This window comes from Salmo salar, chromosome ssa10, assembly GCF_905237065.1.
Source record: "Salmo salar chromosome ssa10, Ssal_v3.1, whole genome shotgun sequence".
NCBI lineage: Eukaryota > Metazoa > Chordata > Actinopteri > Salmoniformes > Salmonidae > Salmo > Salmo salar.
Genome location: NC_059451.1, coordinates 88,728,820 through 88,752,091, shown reverse-complemented (window position 1 = coordinate 88,752,091; position 23,272 = coordinate 88,728,820). Strand labels below are relative to the sequence as shown.

The following is a 23,272-nucleotide window of genomic DNA, read 5'->3' as shown; positions in this document are numbered from 1 at the left end:
ACAAATAATACACTTAGAAACAATTATGTATATATTTATTGTTGAATATTCCTCACGCCTCCTGACATGATAGCCCAAACATTTACATTGATTTAAAAAAAAAAAGGAAAATTACAAAAAAGGAAAATGGCAAGATGCAATACTCTGGTACATAATACTTTTACAAATACATAAAGACATATTATTGCTATAGTTGCGTGTTGTTTGATAGTCTTAACAGAATAATTGTAGTTATCAATGAACCTGAGAAAGTACTTTCTTTGGATTTGACTTTGTCAGTGTAAACAATATTGGCAAGTCTCAAATATAAATGGTGGATTTGTTACTTGTTGAAATAAAACAGAATTTCCCGTTGAATTAAAAGTGACGTAATTCCTTTCAAACATTGAAATATACATATTTATTTTAGAATAATATTGCATGTTGATTATATGGAACCTGTTTTCGCATGTAATTAGAATGAAATAAAATCTGTTTTTCATCCCATCAGCTCAGTTCAGCTGCTCTCACTTGATTCTTTTCTAAACCACTCCAGAACAGTCTGCTTGTTTTCCTTCACCCATTTAATGTTGGCCTGGGTTCTCTCAATGGCTTGCTCTAGGGCCCTGCTCGCAGAACCCAATTCCTCTTCATTATAGTTGCTCTGGAACTGCCTCAGCTGCACAATAACAATCAGGAAAAAGTTAGAATTAGGGCGGAAACCAGTAATTAGTGCTATGACTCAAAATTCAAATCCCACCAGTTGAACCTAGTCTCTCATCCCCAGACATTACAACTTAATCACTACATTCTATTTAGTCATTGAGGCAGAGGAGAGGTTTGTGACTCAGATATTGTTTTAGGCCTGCCTGTTACCAATAGGGAGAAGCTCACCTCTTGGAGCTCAAAGTCCGTGGAAAATCTCTGCGTCACTCCCTCAATCAGGCGGCCAAATGACATGATCCCTCCTCCGTACCTGAGGAAGAGGGCAGAGGTGAGATGAGCATGTTTGCTCAGCAAGCAGTTTGATAGAAGCCAATTTAGATGACTCCCTGGCAACTCCAAACAAATGGAAGATAAATTAGAGCAGAGGTGATTTCCTCTGATTGCCCAAGGAGATCTTAGTACCAGACATGGTTGATCGGTGTACGCCTTCCTTATTGGTATATTGCTTGAGGTTTATTTAGGTGATTTTTATGAGACACCATAAAAAAAACATAAGCTAGTAGATCATGAGTCCACTTTTTCAGTTGGAAAGGAACTTGGTTCTCTGGCTTGTTTGTCGTAACATTAACCCTATGTACAGTACTTAACAACAGAAACAAACATACTCCAAGCTGATGTATTTCCAGTTGGCGCGTACAAAATTCCAGGCTATTGCTTGCCCTGCCACATTCCTGGCTATGTAGTTGATGGTAGAAACGGCATCCATTTTTCTTATCAAGTCAGGGTTCAAAGTGTACTCAAGGTATCTGCAAGATAAGAAGGAAATGTCTGTTAAATGGTTGCACAGTAACTAAAGTTAATGTCCCAGAAGAGGGTGGTACAGAGGGAAACAATCTAACCTGTTCAGGAGCCAGATCTTCCTGGTGCATGAGAGGGCAAATCTTAATTTGTCTTTCTCCGATGCTGTGGTGGCATTCTGGAACATGCCCCAAGCGAATTCCCATTCCTTCTCTCCCCCAGCAGCTATAGCTTGGCAGTAGATGGTGGCCTTCAGGTTGGGTTGTATGCTGTGACAGAGGGGATAATCATAGAGAAACAGTATCTGTTCATTAAAGTTAAAAGGATCAATACACTCAATATTTCAAAAATAGCATATAACATTCTGGTATTATGTTATTGAATCAATATCATGCATATTACAGGTTATAAATGTGTTATGTTTGATGAATGATATGACTACCCCATTCAACTGTGGAATACAGTGCTAAGTGCATCTGGCTATGTTGGTTTGATGAAACTCAATTCCTTACGGATTGCTAGTTTTGTTTGTCATCCAGTTGTCAAATAGCTTTTTTGTCATTTTTTGGCAGTCTTCAATGTCATTGCTGCATGCGACTGAGATGGCATTAATCTGGTTGTACCTGGGAACAAATAAGATCATACTTACAGAGAGGAAATGTTCATGGGAATGCAATATCAGATGATTATGGGAGAAGAAAAAATCTCACTGTTCAGAATGATCCTCGGGGACTGTAGTGACATTTTCAAAATGTTGATATAGGCCACCAACTTGCTTTCGCATGTATGCCTGGGAAAAGCATGGGAAAAATACTATTACACTCTTATTTGTCACTCAACTGTGTAGTAATACAGTTTCCTATGATAACAGGGTGCTTTAATGTACAGTATCTGTATTTGAGTACTGACCTGCATTGGGCCATAGACCTCGGAGCGATCAAACATGAGAATGAAATAGTCCAGGTTTCTCAGGGCTGATTCCCATGGTATGTACTCTGTGTCATTCCGGAGGTACTTGGTAGTCCTCAGAGCCAGTGTCACATTAATATGTTTGGCCCTAGATAAACATTTAATACATCATATACAGTTGAAGTCGGAAGATTACATACACTTAGGTTGGAGTCATTAAAACTCGTTTTTCAACCACTCCACAAATTTCTTGTTAACAAACTATAGTTTTGGCAAGTCGGTTAGGACATCTACTTTGTGCATGACGCAAGTAATTTTTCAACAATTGTTTACAGACAGATTATTTCACTTATAATTCACTGTATCACAATTCCAGTGGGTCAGAAGTTTACATACACTAAATTGACTGCGCATTTAAACAGCTTGGAAATTCCAGAAAATGATGTCATGGCTTTAGAAGCTTCTGACAGGCTAATTGACATCATTTGAGTCAATTGGAGGTGTACCTGTGGATGTATTTCAAGGCCTACCTTCAAACTCAGTGCCTCTTTGCGTGACATTATGGGGAAATCAAAAGAACTCAGCCCAAAAAATTGTAGACCTCCACAAGTCTGGTTCATCCTTGGGAGCAATTTCCAAACGCCTGAAGGTACCACGTTCATCTGTACAAAAAAATTGTACGCAAGTATAAACACCATGGGACCACGCAGCCGTCATACCGCTCAGGAAGGAGACGCATTCTGTCTCCTAGAGATGAACGTACTTTGGTGCGAAAAGTGCAAATCAATCCCAGAACAGCAAAGGACCTTGTGAAGATGTTGGAGGAAACAGGTACAAACGTATCTATATCCACAGTAAAACTAGTCCTATATCGACATAACCTGAAAGGCCGCTCAGCAAGGAAGAAGCCACTGCTCAAAAACCGCCATAAAAAAGCCAGACTACGGTTTGCAACTGCACATGAGGACAAAGATCGTACTTTTTGGAGACATGTCCTCTGGTCTGATGAAACAAAAGTACAACTGTTTGGCCATAATGACCATCATTATGTTTGGAGGAAAGAGGGGGAGGCTTGCAAGCCGAAGAACACCATCCCAACCGTGAATCACAGGGGTGGCAGCATCATGTTGTGGGGGTGCTTTGCTGCAGGAAGGACTGGTGCACTTCACAAAATAGATGGCATCATGAGGGAGGAAAATTATGTGGATATATTGTAGCAACATCTCAAGACATCAGTCAGGAAGTTAAGCTTGGTTGCAAATGGGTCTTCCAAATGGACAATGACCCCAAGCATACTTCCAAAGTTGTGGCAAAAGGGCTTAAGGACAACAAAGTCAAGGTATTGGAGTGGCCATCACAAAGCCCTGACCTCAATCCCATAGAAAATGTGTGGGCAGAACTGAAAAAGTGTGTGCGAGCAAGGAGGCCTACAAACCTGACTCAGTTACACCAGCTCTGTCAGGAGGAATGGGCCAAAATTCACCCAACTTATTGTGGAAAGCTTGTGGACGGCTACCCGAAACGTTTGACCCAAGTTAAACAATTTAAAGGCAATGCTACCAAATACTAATTGAGTGCATGTAAACTTCTGACCCACTGGGAATGTGATGAAAGAAATAAAAGCTGAAATAAATCATTCTCTCTACTATTATTCTGACACTTCACATTCTTAAAATAAAGTGGTGATCCTAACTGACCTAAGACAGGGAATTTTTACTAGGATTAAATGTCAGGAATTGTGAAAAACTGAGTTTAAATGTATTTGGCAAAGGTGTATGTAAACTTCTGACTTCAACTGTAAGAAGACCTTAGCAGTCCAAAGAGGATATTAATTGCATCATGAAAGCATGATTTCCATAAGATTTCAAACCAGGAAAATGCAATCCCTGTAATGTGTAAGACATGTGTACCAGGAAAACCATGAATTTATCAGTCTTAGATGAGACTACCTTGCCAGGTTGAACGCATCATCAATAAGCTGTCCCCGGTTGATGAGTGGAATTTCCTGTGAATAAATCAAATGAATTCTAATTATTAAAGCAAACTACACAAGGGAGCTAGCATATTATCTTATTTGACTTATTAAGGGTCATGCTCCATGGTCTGTGACAAGGGGTTTCAAATAGCTGATGCATGCCAGGTGTCCGGCATTCTTCAATGTACTCACAAGAATGTACTTACAAAACCTTGTCCAGAACATTCTCTCCAAATATTTCTTACCATAACAAAATATCACCTAGTCTCCTTAGAAAATGCTACATTGTTTATTCTGTCAAGGACAGTTCATGATTGTACACAAGTGCAGCCTTCTAAGCACCTGCAATAATGTGCTGTTTTGTGTCTGACTAGGACTGTATGAACAATACTGTTCCACACAAATGAGGAAGACTTACATGAATATTCGTTTCCAGCTGAGAGAGCAGTCTATCCCAATTTGCTGGATCGTAGTTGACTCTGAAATATCCCATACAGTTTATGTTGGCAAGCACCCACTTGCCATCTTCAGACTTGAACGCTGACTTCCGCTCTGTTGAGCAAATACAGAACATGAAAGTAACATTTTGCCTCAATTAGGTTTTTATTGACAGAACTACTGACTAGCACCATTTAATTAGTTGGGTTTGCTGTTATCATACAGTATACAGCAGTGTTGTGCTCGAGGCCACCTAAAGGGAGACCAATTCAAGACCGAGACGAGGGGGTCGAGAACGAGTCAAGACCAAGGCGAGGGGGTCGAGAACGAATCAAGACCAAGGCGAGGGGGTCGAGAACGAGTCAAGACCAAGGCGAGGGGGCCGAGACCGAATCAAGACCAAGGCGAGGGGGTCGAGAACGAGTCAAGACCAAGGCGAGGGGGCCGAGACCGAATCAAGACCAAGGCGAGGGGGTCGAGAACGAGTCAAGACCAAGGCGAGGGGGCCGAGACCGAATCAAGACCAAGGCGAGGGGGCCAAGACTGAGTCAAGAACGAGGCGAGGGGGCTGAGACCAAGTTAAGACTGAGACCAAATCAATGCGAGTCCAATTTAAGGACATGATTGTAATTGTTTCAAATCACCTCCATAATAAGAGTCAGAATTCCTAGTATTTCAGTGTTCATATTTCAGAAGAACATATGGATTTTTTTGACATTCAGAATGGTGAAAAAATGCAAGCAGATGGAAAATAGAGAGCCACTCTACAAACAATCACTAACCCAAACGGGTCTCTAAATAATAGATAAAAATACTAAATATGTAACAACTTCCTCGTTCTACCCTTACCAGTGGCGACCTGTCAATCAGCCCCACATTTTTAGCACAAAAAAATCTATCTATATATAAAATCTATATATTTTTTGAGGGGGTTAACCTGTTTTGCGTGTTATTTTGGAATTAATTTGTGTCACATATCAGTTTGCAAACAATGTTAGCCAGCAGAAAATACGGAGCATTGCGCTGTGATTGGCTCAGTGTTCTGTCACTCATTGGAACAATACGTCACTGCCAAGTCTAAGGGTATAGCTAGAAAATCCAAGTCCCTTGGGTGCTGCCATAGAGTTACATTAAAAGTGCCCATCCAAGATGGCTCAAGATCATCGGACACAGATAAAAGGATGTCAAATCACATTATGTCTACAATAGCTTTGATTGGACTGATCATGTCAAAATCATACTTTCAAAACCTTAGCTAGCAGTCATCATCATGAATCAAGTTGACAATCTACTGGCAAATCCTTTCAATCGTTGTCATATGCAGATAAATAATGAAGAGAAATTATAGTTAAAACGTATCGGTGCTCATCAGCCATTGCACATAAACATTACACAACAAGTTGGAAATCGCAAATTCAACAGTGAGTGGTTTGGAAGGAATCAGTGACAGTAGCTGTGTGGTCCCAAATCTGGGTCTCTTTTCCAAGTTTGAAATTATAAATATTCAACATTGGCCATGCTGTCAATGAAGCATGATTTGTGCCACGCTCAAAACAACTGTTAACTCGGAACTGTGAAAACTTGACTTCAGTGTGTTCAAGACAACTGGGAATTCAGGAATAAACGAGCTCCGACTGGGAAAATACATTTTGAACAGTCATCCAACTCGGAATTGTAAATCTGGCCTCTTTCTAGAGCTACGACCTGAAGATCAATGACGTCATCATGATTTGACCTTGTTTTTTTTCAGAGTTCCTAGTTGTTTTGAAAGCACCATAAATCTAGATAATGCCAGACTTTGATGACAAAATTTGCCCATGAAGGACTGCCACGCCACCTTCCTGTTCAAGTGAGCATAGCACAACAAGGTGAGTCCAAAAATGTATTGTATGCTGCTGCATAAATTCTGTAATATGCCAGGGAGATATGTATACTGTAACTAACAAAGTAATACTAAGTGTATGCTGTGAAGTAAGATGTTAGTAGCCCATGTGCCTCACCCTAATAATTTGGTCTATTTACCCCTCTTAATTTCACCTACTGTTCTGACTTGGTGGTGCACATGTAGTCTATAACCTGTTTTAGAGAAATGCAATCATCAAATATTGTAAGAGCTTTCATTGTCTGCTTATATGCCCCCTTTATTTATCCAACGGTTCTGACTTGGTGTACAGGGAGAACACTGTAAGAACGGCTCATGTTCTGAATTCTGTCTCTGTACATTTCAAAAGTGCTAAACAAATAGTTATATTAACTACATCAGTCCTAGCTCGCTCATTAATGTCTTAATCTAAAATATGGATTGCCCTCTTATCTGATTCTCATCCCCTTGCGCCATAGTTTGTACCGCTCAATTGTCATTAAAAACCACATTTGTTTAAGCAAGTCAGCCATATCAGCCATGTTTTTTTAAAGGCAGTAAATGAGGCTGAATGAACTGTTTCGCTGCCAGACAAGGCTCTGCTGATAGCCAGGTGTAGCAGTGGTAAGATGTTGGGACTGCTGTTGGGACAGCTTTATGTAGGCCCTAACAGTTTGTGGGCACCGTTTGTCACCGTTATAGTGCAATTAATGTATTGTTTAGTGTTGTGGCTTTTCTGGCATACATCCCACTTAATTTTTTTTTGGACCCACCAAGATGTACAGTCGTGGCCAAAAGTTTTGAGAATGACAAATATACATTTTCACAAAGTCTGCTGCCTCAGTTTGTATGATGGCAATTTGCATATACTCCAGAATGTTATGAAGAGTGATCAGATGAATTGCAATTAATTGCAAAGTCCCTCTTTGCCATGCAAATGAACTGAATCCCCCAAAAACATTGTCACTGCATTTCAGCTGTGCCACAAAAGTACCAGCTGACATCATGTCAGTGATTCTGTCGTTAACACAGGTGTGAGTGTTGACGAGGACAAGGCTGGAGATAACTCTGTCATGCTGATTGGGTTCGAATAACAGACTGGAAGCTTCAAAAGGAGGGTGGTGCTTGGAATCATTGTTCTTCCTCTGTCAACCATGGTTACCTGCAAGGAAACACATGCCATCATCATTGCTTTGCACAAAAAGGGCTTCACAGGCAAGGATATTGCTGCCAGTACAATTGCACCTAAATCAACCATTTATCGGATCATCAACAACTTCACGGAGAGCGGTTCAATTGTTGTGAAGAAGGCTTCAGGGCGCCCAAGAAAGTCCAGCAAGCGCCAGGACCGTCTCCTAAAGTTGATTCAGCTGCAGGATCGGGGCACCACCAGTACAGAGCTTGTTCAGGAATGGCAGCGGGCAGGTGTGAGTGCATCTGCACGTACAGTGAGACGAAGACTTTTGGAGGTTGGCCTGGTGTCAAGAAGGGCAGCAAAGAAGCCACTTCTCTCCAGGAAAAACATCAGGGACAGACTGATATTCTGCAAAAGGTACAGGGATTGGACTGCTGAGGACTGGGGTAAAGTCATTTTCTCTGATGAATCCCCTTTCCGATTGTTTGGGGCATCCGGAAAAAAGCTTGTCCAGAGAAGACAAGGTGAGCGCGACCATTAGTCCTGTGTCATACCAACAGTAAAGCATCCTGAGAACATTCATGTGTGGGGTTGCTTCTCAGCCAAGGGAGTGGGCTCACTCACAATTTTGCCTAAGAACACAGCCATGAATAAAGAATGGTACCAACACATCCTCCGAGAGCAACTTCTCCCAACCATCCAGGAACAGTTTGGTAACGAACAATGCCTTTTCCAGCATGATGAAGCACCTTGCCATAAGGCAAAAGTGATAACTAAGTGGCTCGGAGAACAAAACATTGATATTTTGGGTCCATGGCCAGGAAACTCCCCAGACCTTAATCCCATTGAGAACTTGTGGTCAATCCTGAAGAGGCGGGTGGACAAACAAAAACCCACAAATTGTGACAAACTCCAAGCATTGATTATGCAAGAATGGGCTGCCATCAGTCAGGATGTTGCCCAGAATTTAATTGACAGCATGCCAGGGCGGATTGAAGAGGTCTTGAAAAAGAAGGGTCAACACTGCAAGTATTGACTCTTTGCATCAACTTCATGTAATTGTCCATAAAAGCCACTGACACTTATGAAATCCTTGTAATCATACTTCAGTATTCCATAGTAACATCTGACAAAAATATCTAAAGACACTGAATCAGCATACTTTGTGAAAATTAATATTTGTGTCATTCTCAAAACTTTTGGCCATGACTGTACATGCTAAAATCGCTACTGGCCCTTACTAATAGTTATCCCATACTTCCCTACTAGCTGCGCAGGTGACTTTTATTGTAATGAATGTTGTCCTGGAGGCAGAGCTAAGCGATTTCCACTAGATTGGCCAGTGGCAAAGTAAAAATTGTCTTTATATACAAAAACTTCATGAAAACAAACATTTGATTTTTGGTCTTTATTTAAGATCAGTGTTAGGCATAATGTTATAAGCGTGGTTAGGTTTCAAATCAGATTGTATGACTGTGCCAGCTATTGACTACCCTGCAGAGCTTCCTCCAGTACATGAGTCATCCCAACAAATGCCAACCTGCATTAGCGGAGCAAAGAAATTCGGTCCGTGCTATAACAGAATCCTTGGGATGTTCCACCCCCCATGTTCCATTAGGCGACAAGATATTAATGTATCATGAAAGGAGTGTGGATATTTGACCTGTGGAAGCGTTTTAATCCGTTGACTGAATGGGAGCTGAAAATTATGCGTTTTCTACTCTGCTGGTCTCGGGAAGAAATAACGAGTCCTCACGGTTCGAGACCGAGTCAAGACAAGACCGAGACACTCAATATGTGGTCTCGAGACCGGACTCGAGACCCACAAGACTGGTATACAGAAGGATATTTGCCATGTTCAGTCTATCTATATTAATGGAGAATTACTGTACATAACATAGCTCATCCGATCAGATCTCTCAATTACCCTGGGGAAAAGGTTATTCATTAGGTGATACTAAGAAATACATATACATAAACAATTGTACATAAGTTACGTAAGTTAATTCAATGTAATATTGCTTACCTTTAGGAACAGCCAGTACTTGTGTATCTAGTGCTGTGGGAGCTAAACCTTCCTTCATCACTTTGATTGGGACATGCCATGTAAAACTAATGAAAGAGATAAATTCATCAAAATCAATGGCATACTATTATGACCTACAGCCATTGATATTTACATATGCGAATAAAAAGCTTCAATGTAGGCCTAATTCATTACTATGTCATCCAATTTAAAGGATAATAATATAGTAACGTCTTATTTGAAATATACATGAGAACAGCATCATAATATTGTCATAAACATGTCATAACTGAATGTTAAGGCAGTGTCATTTTGCATGTATTAGAAATAGTTATGACAGGTGTTTGGACATATGTTGAATTTTTTGTTACAATTTAAGCTACAATTTTTCAAGTTACGCAACATAAACTGGGGGGCTATATAAGCATTTAATTCTACATGGAGGAGATGATTGTTGGTTCAGGAAACCTCTTCCATTTGTTTTCTCTCTCTGTGGTGTTTCTTGGCCTTACTTGTAGTCAGATGGTTGAATTAGGAGGAAATGTTCTTGAGAAACGTCCCCAGTGGTGGTGTTGATGGTGATGACTGGGTAGCCCATTTGCATTGTCCAAGTTTCCATGACTTCAGCAACTTTAATGTGGCCGCTGTCGTTGTCCACCGCCTAGAAAGTTATTGTCATTAGCATTTTAGACCACGTATTCATACCGCTAAAGCATTCTATACTTTTTTACGTGCTTGAAAGCACAGCAATTCATATATGAGTTTTGTGTTAATAGGCCTAGTAAAACTACTGTATCATCTTTTACCTCTTGTAAACATTCCCACAGGTCCTTGTGTACAGCATTACTATACTGGAAAGCCTGAAGGTATTTCTGAAACAATTTGAAACAATATTATTTACACACACTCTTAAGAATTGGATACAAACATGTAATTGATTATTGATCCACAAAAGGTTCCCATTAGTTTTGATACATCCATATGGAAAATTGCAAAAAAACAAATATACTAAAAAGATGTTCCACACACTGACAATAAGTCATTCTACACCTTTAATGGACAGAGACATATTTTGACTTACTTTCAGACCATCCATAAACACCTTATCCTTCAGATAATCTGAAAGCATTCTCAGCACAGCTGCCCCCTGAAGATTGGAAAGATATGTTGCTATTCATAGAGTACATGAACTCCTTGCATCACTATATAAAACATTACTGTACAATGTTAAACAAAACATTTTTGATATCGTCTCTCTTCCCCCATTGGGCTCGGTCGCATCCAGACCTTGCTGTAGGTGATGGAATCAAAAAGCTCAGTGATGTCACTAGGAGTTTGAACATCGTCCTCATTAGAGCTTAGAGGATGGGATGAGGCCAACGAATCCACTTGAAATGCAGTCTGGATGTCATTTAGAACAAACAGATCTTTCTGAAAAAACAAAACATTTGAAACCTCTTCAGAGTGTGACCACAATTTCCAATCTTATGCAATAGATGCAGAACAAATACACTGAGAATGGGAAGTCAAATTATTAAATGTTGATGGGGACATACTATGTTCCATTTTGGCTCAATGTGATCCACTCCCATATAGGATATATATGTTGCAAATCCCTCATTCAGCCACAGGTCATTCCACCATTTCATTGTCACCAGGTTTCCAAACCACTGAAAAAAATTATATAAGTGGTGTTACAGTAAATGCCACTACATTACAAGATCATGTTTTAATGAATTGTAGTTAACTTTACATTATACATCTTTTACTACATTTTGACATACAGTAATTACGAGTTTTCATACCTGATGGGCAAGCTCATGTGCAATAACTGTGGCAATCCACTCTTTGTTTGATGTGGAAGACACCCCTTCCTCATATAGCAGAGCTGTCTCACGATATGTTATCAAGCCCCAATTCTCCATGGCACCTGCACTGAAGTCTGGTAGAGCAATCTGATCTAAAGTAGATATGAAAGAGGTTATTTTATATTGCATTAGTTGTACATAACCGTATGCTGTTTGAATACATTTCAGCTGATGATTTCATTGAATTTCACAACATTATCAGTGTTCTTCTTACAATGTTTTAGACAGGTAATTTATGGAGTAAAGAATTAAATTGTTTAGATGGATTTTATCAAAATGAATCGTTGAATAGTGATGATATACCCAGGCTTATTTTAGATTGTTATGGTGCAATAGTGCACATACCTAGCTTGCTCAAAGGATAAATCATGCCAAATACTTCTTTACTCTCATAGAACGCCAGTATATTTCCAGTGATATCGGCAGCATATTTTGCATGTCCAGCTTTTATGGCCTCCGGTCGAGCATATGTCTTTAACAAACCAAACAGAGAATAAAAAAGTGAGTTTTAGTATCATATCAATATGATTTGGTGAGTAAACACATCTCTACCATGAAAGTCAGCAGTGTAGTCTAAACTGAATACATATAAATAGCATGGTGGTTTGCTTGAAATGTAGCTGGAATTGACATTCATTTTTAATTTACTACAGTATCAACTTTCTTTGACATGGCCATTGAAATACAAACCTTTTCACATGGTCCTTGTTATACCTATGTTACAAAATACAAGTCATTTTGTTTATATCATATAATACACTATTACAGCTATGATTCAACAACTATACATACCTTAATGTCAACTCTTTCATGTGTAGAAACTATGGAATCAAAATCAGACACTGTGAAAGCTAAGAGGTATGTTGACATTTTCTTAGTCGTTTGAAAGCGAGTGACTTCCCAGGTCTCTCCATCGATATCCTCAAGGGTTGTACCTAAAAGTAATAAACAAATACTTATTGTTTACTTTGAAAGTAAGAAAGAAAATAGCTTTGTTTTGACACAATCTACAGCAAATAGTCTACTCAATGTAAGCAAAAAGAATAGGAACAGTATATGCATGCATTAGCCTCATAATTAGTGAATTAATAGCTACAGTAGGTGACACATTTTCATGGGAATATCAATCAGTATTCTAAAACGCGCATTTTCCCACCAGTGGTGTTTCCACCAAATGGACTTGTTGAGGATAAAATGGACTCAGTGATGACATAGCAGACACAAACTGTACTTTTCCGCTTTCGTTTTCATGTGCCGAATAAAAATCTAAAGTCCAGTGTGTCTCCAACGCATTTTAAAAAGTCTAACGATAGCGTTATTTATGTCACAAAAACTGTTGTGTTAAATAGCAAATGTGCCTACTCTGGAACGTGCACTCTAGCCAATAGCTCGCAGATACAGCGGGTAGGCTGGGCGGGTAGGCTAGTCTACATGATGAGATTATTATGGATAAGAGCAAAACTGTTTTATTTGTCAAACGGCAGTCGATCAATATGTCACCAGAATTAGAAAGGAGCATCAATATCACTGTGCACATTCACCACCCTGTGAAGTTCATAAGTTATTTCATCTGTAGCGTAATAAACTGTGGAGTCGTAGTGGGAGGACCACACCAGGTATCATCGCGTGACTCCCAAGTTTACTTCGATATGATGGTTATTATATCAACATTTGCGTATAATAGCTTTCCACCACTATTTCTCGCATAATACATTTTAACGAAACAAAAAGATCCCATCTTGTCTAACGTATTTAGTTTTGTCAGCATTTGTAAAGTATACAGAAAAATGTGCTGTTTCCATCAGGCCTGTCGTGGATTTTCTATCTGATAAGTACTTTACCCGCATAAAAAGGTTGGATGGAAACCTTGTTATAGTTTACAAAGTCATGCATATAAAATGATGAATTTATTAAGAAGTCATAAGTGTATGTCTATATTGTTGAATATACAGTATAGCCTACATACGGTATGAATGTAAGACAACGTTTGGCCTTTTATGACAATAGAATGAAATGTGCTTCTCACCTGTGACTTTCCCATTTGCTAGTGCGTGCGTGCTTAACCTATGGATGATAGTGACTTTAAATTCAGCCTTCATGGCTGGCTCATCGAAACAAGGAAATACTTTCCTGGCATCTGTTGGCTGCATTTGGCTAGTAGCAATGAATCTGTGTGGAAAGTATATGTTGAAAAACAGGATAAATATTACAATTAAACAACAGCAATACAATACAGAAAATAGTTGCTTGTTATTTCATTTTGATTCGATTAGCTTTTCAGTTTTTAAAGTACCCAAGCATCCAATGTCTACAGTATAAACTGTGATGGACATTTATTGTGATAAAGTAGTGTAATTGTAAAGCCAATGAGGAAGTAACAATTTGTGTCAAATGACTGTCCTGATCTATTCAAGGAATGAGAAGCAAAGCTGTTGCTGAAGTGAACAGAGGAAAAATGTGCAACATTCTCTCAGGGGGTCTTTTTACAATAAACACTTTTAAGTGGAGCATATACTGTAAATACGAGCCAGGACTAACAACTGCTGGGTGATTTGATATGTCAAGAAATAAGGAAACATATTCCCATTTCTAGGGACATGTATTTCCCTAGAAAACATGACACCTTGACACACAATATATGATCGTTACCATGCTGTAAATCAGTGACCTGCTAGTTTACAGACCACTGAGCTTGAACAGAGAGCAGACAACGTTTCTCATGATTTTTATTCTATTGTACTCTCATGTTCCCCTAAAAAACATGATTTGCTTGCAGCTGGAGCTCCTAATTCTTATAAAGAGACAAAATGGTTTCATCAGAGGACATGGGAAAACCCATACCTGTACATGTATCCACTGAAGAGGCCACTTGGGGCTCTTTTTTAAGAAATTGGAATTCCATCTGCAAGCAAATCATGTTTTTTAGAGAAACGAGAGTACAATAAAATACAAATCATGAGAAACTTTGTGTCCACACTGTTCAAGCACTGTGATCTGTAAACTAGCAGGTCACTGATTTACAGTATGGTAACGATCACATATTCATGTGTGTCAAGGTGTAATGACCAAGTGGTTTCAGAACCATTAATACATTGAGGAAGCACTGCATATTAAAAGAGTAAGCTACTACTGCCTTACCTAACCCGTCAGGACTTAAGAGACAGAAACAGAGTAATCTTTCATACTATAGACTCCTAGATGTAACCATAGAACAGCCTTCGCCAAGAGGTCTGGATCTAATGACACAGTAGGTCAAAAGGTCTGGACATTTTACAGGTTCAGGAGTTAAGTGTGCTTCTCTTATAATCAGAGTCGCTGGACAACTATTACCTGTAAATTGCCTATGCCTTTATCATACTGAAAGCTCTATCCAACCAGAGCACTGTTTAGGGTGGTGGTTGGCGATCAATCCAGTTATGTAATGCAGTAGATGTAAACATATATTATCAGATTTGTACAAGTCTTACCTTTCGTCAAGATCGAGAGTTGTTTCATTCCCTAACCCCCTGTAAATGGGTTTTCATATGAGTCAAATCTAGCATTCTTTTCATATTTGTTTGACAACAAATAATTGATATTTTTCATTTTTCAGCAGTTATCAAAGAAACACTTACGTTTTAGTGTCATCCTTTGTGCGTGGTTCTTTTTTGTATGAACTCATGTAAAAACCAGCCAGATCATTAAGGAGCTCTCCCTCAAATGCAGTAAACAGACTGTAGTTCCCATCTTCCTCTAAAACTCCTTCCAGTCGAATCTCTAAGAAGTTGCTTTCATTATTATACAGTATGGTGTTCTTAACGTTGATGGTCCTTTTATTGTCAAGATCTTTCACTGTTACATCAGTCACATTCTGTTTACTGTGAAGGAAGATAGCTTTGGTTTTCTCCACACATCTAAAATACACAGTGGAGTTTCCAGTGAAGATGAGAGATTGGTTGGTAGCGTTGGGTATAACGGTGTAGAGGTGAGGCTGTAGGACGATGTCATAGCTCTCTGGAATCAGGTTTCCAGGGAGTCTCAGGTTGGGTGGTGGTCCAGTTGGATACAGAATAGTGGCATTAGGTGTTGGTGGTGGTGTGGGATTTATCTTGATTCTTTCGGTCTCATACACAATCATCATTGTAATTATTCCTCCAATAGATGAGACGGTCATTACCACTGTGGCTATGGCCAGAACCTTTGAGATATACACTCCTATGGCCATGTCCAGTCCTTCTGGGAGAGCCTCCCGCCTCCTGTTGTGTTGGTAAAGCTTGAAACTCAGAACTGAACTTGAAACAGAACTGAGCTGCTTTTAATTGGCTCTGTCTCCCTCTGACCTCCCATAAACATGCACACGGCTATGGGCATGTGCTAACCACTTATTGCTCATAGATTAAGCATTAACTTGCCATTGCGAGCAAAGAGTAAAACTGAAGGAGGTCGATGTTCATTTAAATGAAATCAGTCAGATTGTTCTCCCACACATCTGGCATTGGTTATCCTCTCATACCACCAATCCTGGGTTAGGTGAACCTCAAAAAAGGGACCGCTTTGTCTCCCAACCATCCCAACCATCTCAATAAGTGCTGGGTACAAAAAGTGATACTTTATAACGCGTAAGCTCCTCTCAAAAGAAAAAATGGCATTTAAGAGCAAGAAAAAAAGCATGTTGGCCCTCTGGTGTCTATGTTGATCCTCACGGTTCTAAGTAATGATAGAACCAGCTGTGTGGGACAGCAGCAAGAGCTGCAGCCCTCTAAGTCCTGAAGAGTTCCCTACCAGTCTTCCAAACAACGTCAGAGTGTTCTGGTGGGTCTGTCCCACCAGCACTGGATTACTACGTATTCAGGGAAAATTAGGAGCATGTGTTTGCGCGAGGAGGGTGAGTTATGGGGGAAGGGATTTTAGCATATTATTATTTGGAATACACCCCCCCCACCACCACACATTCTTTACCTCATGAGAAAAAAAATGGAAGAAAACAAAACATTCTGGGAAATTGGGTCTGTGACAAATATAATTACACTGTAGGAAATCTATCTGCGTGGTAAACCAAGATTCTACAAAAATAGATGCATAGGCCTACTGTATATACAGTTTATAGATTGAAGTACCTGTAGATGCTTTTATGATAGCAAATCAAAGAAAGCTTGTAAACCCTCAGACTATTTTGAATATTATTGATATAAACTACTTTGTTTGTATCAATACTTGAGATTGTTTTCCTCCTTTCCCTGACCAAATAAATCCAAGCATGACAATACCTTGCCAGACATTATGGTATGTGTTTACAATGGTTTCCAGTAGTAATTCATGTTTGTATCTAGTCATGGTAGAAAGTTTAATGTGCTTGATTCAGAGAAACAACTTCCTGCTTTTTTTTTTACCAGTTCCTGATCATTGCATAGAATAAAACAAAGAACGTGAAAAGGTTCCCAAGTTTACCATTAATATATTCTTTGCATTCTGCATTTTAAAAGTTAAAATACTGTATTTGGACACCCCCTTATTCAGTGTTGTCTTACTGTGAACAAGGTGTCTTATGTTAAGCTGTGAGAAACATTGCCATTAGGCATTTTATTTCCCGTGACAGGAAAGGCTCACTTTCAACTAACCAACCCTACATTAGTTAATGGTCCTCCTTTAAGTAAAATATCCCTAGGCACATATGCAATCACACATACGGTAAATGATATTCCCTCCACCCCCTTAAATTACAAACAATAGAGCAGAAAACACTGTACATGGGTCCTTTAATGGATCCATATTCTAAAATCACAGCAAAGGAGTTTTATATCAACAAAACAATGGTAAAAAGGAAATGTCAGCATACAATTCAGTGACTTGTTGGAACGTCATTAGCCCTCAGTAAATAGGCTTAACAACATTTCTGGTTACAACCTGATTAACGAGAGCACAGGCATTACTCATTTGCCCTAGATTATGTTTTACAAGTGCAGTTGGAAATACAGGCAAATTGCACCTTTTAAGATAAATCTTTAGGGTTAAATGAAAACATTACGGATAAGGTCGTCTCATGGTTAAGGGAGGCACTGCAGCATCACTAATTCCATTCTTGAAATAATTCATATTTGTATTTACTGTACTCTGCACGTTACCTAAAAAAATATATACTTGACAACATACACCGAGTATACAAAACATTAAGGACACCTGTTCCTTCCTTGACATAGAATCAGCAGGTGAATCCAGGTGAAAGCTATGATCCCTTATTGAGGTCACTTGTTAAATAAGGATCAAAAATGAAATGCACCATAATTTGGTGCAATGGAATGGTGAGGGAATGAGCTATAATGTTCCAGCTAACATTGGATTGGAGCCTGAGCATTTCGTTTACCAGAGCCAACTGTCCAGGTGTTGGAGGCAATAGCAGGACTGCTGGAGGATAGATGACAGTTCTCTGGAACTCTGCCCTCTCCAATCAGGAAGCAGTCGCTCATTGTTGAGGGCCTGTAGCTTGGTGGTCCCCTCTCTTAGGACCTGGTACAGACAGGGCCACCTGCTCTGTATCCTAAGCCTGGTTTGACGGTCTAAAGTAATGCCACGGGCAATCTTTTTGGCCCTTAGCTCCCGTAATGCTGGCAGATTAAGACGGGAGAAGACTAGACCATGACTAGGTGATACATCCAGGAACTCTAGAGACATGGACTCCAGCATGTAAGATATGCCAAGGTTTCTAAACGGCAAAAATATATGCAATGTCAGGGACTTAAGGTTGGGCAGTGACTTGGTCAGGATCTGCAAAGTGCTTGGGCTCATCCCTTTGAAGACCCAAAAGTACTTGAGTTCAAGGACACGGAGGTGCTGGAACTGAGTGAGGAGTGACACTGCTGTCTCAAACCAGTCAAAGTGCAGGCACATCTAGGTGATCTGAGGGCAACTGTGGGACAGTTTGTCCAGTAGTACCTGAAAGTTAGTGAACTGGTCCATCTTGATCTTGGTAATGTTGTGGTGGGAAATGGAGCCAACCCGCAGGTCCAATGGCTCCAGTAGTGCGAATGTCTAGTTCAATTCCAGTTGGCTGAGATCCCTGCTGTGGACATTTTATAGAAGGTCAGAGAGAAGCTCCCACCACTTGTTGCACTGGTCCCCCAGGTCAAAGCTGGCTTTTAGGGTGAGCAGGCTTGCACCATGGGATATGAGGTGGTGGGTGTAGTGGTGAACCCATGCCTTCCAAAGCTCAAACTCTCTGTTGGACACCAGCAGTCCTACCTGTCCAATGTTGAGCACTCCATGGCGAGAAAAGTCTGCCACTCTCCAAAGCTTCTCTGATCGCACAAGGCAACTCCAACTGAAGCATACAAGCGCAGAATTGGACTTGTCAACCTCAGGAAGGAAAGCACACAGAGCTGGCATTCCACTGGCAGAAGATTGAAAGGGAAGAAGTCGTCCCCTGCTTTGGCCATTCTTCTTCTACTGACAGGGACAAGCTTCTTCCTTGGGGACATGGTGTTCACTGGTGAAGGTCAAAATCTCCACAAGTCTGATATAGCTAGCTATGCAATAAATATTCTGGTCCGGTTCTTCTCAGAGCTGAGAAAGAGAATCAAATGTTTGTCAGCAATCATCTATAGTATACTAACTATTGTAACTATAACATTAGTCTTAACTTAACAATTCAAATAAAATGTTATTTGCCACATCCACATGGTTAGCTGATGTTAATGCAAGTGTAATGAAATGCTTGTGCTTCTAGTTCCGACAGTGCAGTAATATCTAACAAGTAATCTAACAATTCCCCAACAACTACCTAATACACACAAATCTAAAAGAGGTGAATGAGAATATGTACATGTAAGTATATTGAAGAGTGATGGCCGAACGGCATAGGCAAGGTGCAATAGATGGCATAAAATAACAGTATATACATGTGATATGAGTAATGTAAGATATGTAGACATTATTAAAGAGGCATTATTTAGAGTGGCATTGTTTAAAGTGTCCAGTGATCCATTTATTAAAGTGTCCAGTGATTGGGTCTCAATGTAGGCAGCAGCCTCTCTGACATAGTGATTGCTGTTTAGCAGTTTGATGGCCTTGAGATAGAAGCTGTTTTTCAGTCTCTCGGTCCCAGCTTTGATGCACCTGTACTGACCTCGCCTTCTGGATGGTAGCGGTGTGAACAGGCAGTGGCTCGGGTGGATGATGTCCTTGATGATCTGTAGAAGTGTCCGGTTACTGGGTTCATAGGTTCTATGTGTTCATGGAATAAAAGTCATATTCCTGCGTTTGCGAAATAGTACATCCTAGCTAACCGGCAGCACGAGAGCTTGTATAAAAGTAGTAAGTTCGCTAGATAGCTTGAGAAAAACACCAACGTAAATGCCTGAGCTTGTCATCGATGTGGAAACGAAAGAATGGAACAAATACGTTTTTACCTGCTCGAAATCTAACGTTATATAGCTAGCTAACAACTGGTGTGTTGTATTGAACCGCTTGTTAGCTAGCGTTATTTAATCATGTAACTTAGCTAGCTAGCTTGAAATTGTATGCAAAAAGAGACTTAGCTAGCTATAATGCTAACGTTAAAGAGCAACCTTGGTAGTTTGTCTTGGTAGCTAGTTAATTATATTACATAGGCTGCCGATATCAAATGTGTAATTATAAGACCAATTGGATACCAGCTAAGTCAAACACAGTAGTTAGCTAGATACAGTAGCTAGCTGTTTGAAAACTGTGAATGAGTTGGGTCAGGGCTAAAAGGGATACCAATTTTGTAAAAGTTACGTCATAGTCCCGTTCACTACAACGAGAATGCGTCTTACACAGCGTCGAGTTCTACCGCAGACTGGACTTGATTTCCATTAGCACTTGCTGGCTAGCTGAACCACTGGGGAAAAGCTAGCTACAATTCGGCAATAAATACCATTCTACAGAGCATTACATGATGTAAATACAAACATGAATTTCGCTATCAGCTAGTAATGTTGCCCTCGTAGAACTTAAGAGGACAACTGCTAGAGATCCGTGTATGGAGGTTCTGAGTAGTGCTGTTTTTCTGTTTTACTTGACAATTAATTATTGCACCCACGTGCTCTACGAGTTATTTATTTTCATACTAACTGGCCACCAGACTACAGAAACTATAGCAATGGAACTGAAGTAATGGAATAGCAATAAGTATAATGTTAGCAATGTGAATATATATTTTTTATTTAATTAGGCAAGTCAGTTAAGAACAAATAATTATTTACAATGATTGGCCTAGCAGGGAAGAGTAGGTTAACTGCATTATAGCGGAACAACAGATTTTTACCTTGTCAGCTCAGGGATTCAATCCAGCAACCTTTTGGTTACTCGCCCAACGCTCTAACCACTAGGCTACCTGCTTCCACGAGATAGGAAAAAAAACGTACAAAGTCATTGGCTGCTTAATTTCATTTTTATTTTTCCCCTTTAAAAACAACAAATAACTGGAAGTCTTTAAAAGAGTGGAACCCTCACTCTCCTAATATAAAGTCGTACCCTATCCACCCCTATTCTCTTCCTTTTTTCTCTCCCCTCCCCTCTTTTGACTCACCACTCCTCTCCCCTAAATGTTCTCGCCTTTCTCTTCTGAAAAGTAAAAAATGTGTGTGAGGATGGATATGTTAGAACTACCCCCTATGCACTTATGGAGATTTTTTGATAGGTGTAAGTATTATGATAATGGTTGATGAAATCAAAGTTTATTTGTCACGTGCGCTGAATACAACAGGTGTAGACCTTACAGTGAAATGCTTACTTACAGGCTCTAACCAATAGTGCGAAAAAAAGGTATGTGTGTGTAGGTGATACAACCCTAACCCTTGTTTGATTGGTTAGAGTGTAGTCCTAGACGTGTTTTATCTGCTGTATTTAGAGTGGTGTTTTGTATGTATGTTTGGATGTGTTATGTATATTTAGATGTGTGTGTGTGTTAACTCCCACTGAAGTTCATTTTTTATATATTATCCTTACCTTGTTCTCAGCCTCTTGGTTTTGTGCTTTTCTTCTCGGCCTCCTGTTCTGAGACAAACCATAATACAAATACAATATAATTTTGAGTTTTCTTTGTCAAAGGCCATATTGTAGAATGGAAATGTTAAATGTACCGTAGATAATCATAGAAAACAATCTTTATTTTGATAGTATTCTGGAATAATCTCATTGTCTAGAGTATGGGCTGGTTTCCCAGACTCAGATTACACCTAGTCCTGGACAAAAAAGCATGCTCAATATAAATTCAATATAAAATAGTTTGTGCCCAGGACTGGGTTTAAAAAAGGAGAGGACAGAAGAGGAGAGGAAGAGGGTAAGATGGAATACTCAGTATTTAGCTTAGGTACAAGCATGCTAGGGAGTGTGGGGAGGGGCTATGGGTAGGCATGCCCAGGGTTCTCAGCCAGTCCCGGTAGGCTTGGGCCAGACACTTTCGGGAGTTATTAGATGTAGAAAAGGACAAAAGGAGGGGGTTTGTGGGAGCATGCTTAGGTACATCAGATAAAGACAGTACAGTACACCAGATGAGACAAGCTGACCATGGCCCCTAGGCAAATAAAAACTGAGTGCAACAAGCCAGGGACTCAGCCCATGTAATAGAGTCAGTGGTATGGAATCCCAGTTGAGAGTGAGGAGTCAATCAAGCAGACAGCAAGGATGGTTCATCAGTCCAGTACCTTCGGACCTGATGCCTCTCTGTTTGGTTCTCAGCATTAATGAATTAGGGAACTAGCGTCCTGTCCAGGGGGTATAGGCTACTTGTACCTCAAGCTGCCTTATGTGACAGAAACAGAAAATAGGCTTCTGCCCATATGGGTCGTTCATGCTCAGACAAGGATTATTTGACCAAGGCTTAGCTACAAGTTACTTACTTTAACTTACAAGACTGAAACCAAGTATGATTCTCTCAACATAAAAGAGGCGCTCTGTAGCCATCTGTTTTCTTAGATATTGGGGGAACAAGGAGTCATGCATCTTCTGTTTTCCCTTTCTAACACATACCCTTCTCAACCGACATCCCCTCCTCCCAATATCAGTCAATCATAATCACCTTTATTGTGCATCTTTATAAACATTAGCCAATTTCCCATTTCTGCTTCCCTCTTCTTATCACGCGCATGTTTATCCTCGCCCTGGTGTCAGGCGTAGGTTCTCCTCCCGACCACTAGGAAGGGGGTTCCGTCATAGAGAACATATTTTAGTTCCTAATGCAACTTTTTTCATGATGCGAGATCTGAGAAGTTAAACAAATGACACAAGTTAGAATGGCAGTTCATCTCTATAGTTAGTTTGACATCAATTAACGTTAATAAACACACACGTCTCTCTACTTACAGCGAACTAGCTTTCTAACTAACGTTACTAGTCAACGGAGTTTGCTAGCTTGCTATCTAGTTTACTAACGACCTAGATTCATATCACTCCTTGATTAAATTCGAACTCACCCTTCTGTGCAGACAGTTTATCATTTTTGTTTACAACAAATGTGGTCCTTGTCTCCTGTCTATAATGGTTCAGACTGTCTTCTAAATCTTGTAGACAAGTGAAATACTATACCTGATGCAACTCGATTGGCACAAACGGAACTGTGACGTCACTTTTATAAAATCGTATCCATTCTAGCAGTGACCGGTGACGTGGTGTTATTGTTGAC

The 23,272-nt window shown here is 39.9% G+C and overlaps 1 protein-coding gene and 1 pseudogene across 1 annotated transcript; both read right to left on the bottom strand.

Moving 5' to 3' along the window:
- Positions 1-18: 18 nt before the first annotated feature.
- Positions 19-15,941, bottom strand: anpeplb (alanyl (membrane) aminopeptidase-like b). The gene is made up of 21 exons (XM_014124135.2): positions 15,270-15,941; positions 15,123-15,161; positions 13,682-13,824; positions 12,448-12,590; positions 12,001-12,127; positions 11,593-11,747; positions 11,344-11,457; positions 11,075-11,218; positions 10,869-10,934; positions 10,594-10,659; positions 10,300-10,448; positions 9,788-9,873; positions 4,746-4,879; positions 4,302-4,357; positions 2,353-2,500; positions 2,154-2,233; positions 1,956-2,066; positions 1,545-1,712; positions 1,311-1,451; positions 874-955; positions 19-658 (listed from the first exon to the last, which is right to left on the bottom strand). The coding sequence occupies exons 1-21, from the start codon at positions 15,857-15,859 to the stop codon at positions 497-499; spliced, it is 2,904 nt and encodes a 967-aa protein (XP_013979610.1). The 5' UTR covers positions 15,860-15,941; the 3' UTR covers positions 19-496.
- Positions 15,942-17,373: 1,432 nt separating this feature from the next.
- On the bottom strand, positions 17,374-23,223 carry LOC106560811 (uncharacterized; annotated as a pseudogene).
- Positions 23,224-23,272: the final 49 nt, after the last annotated feature.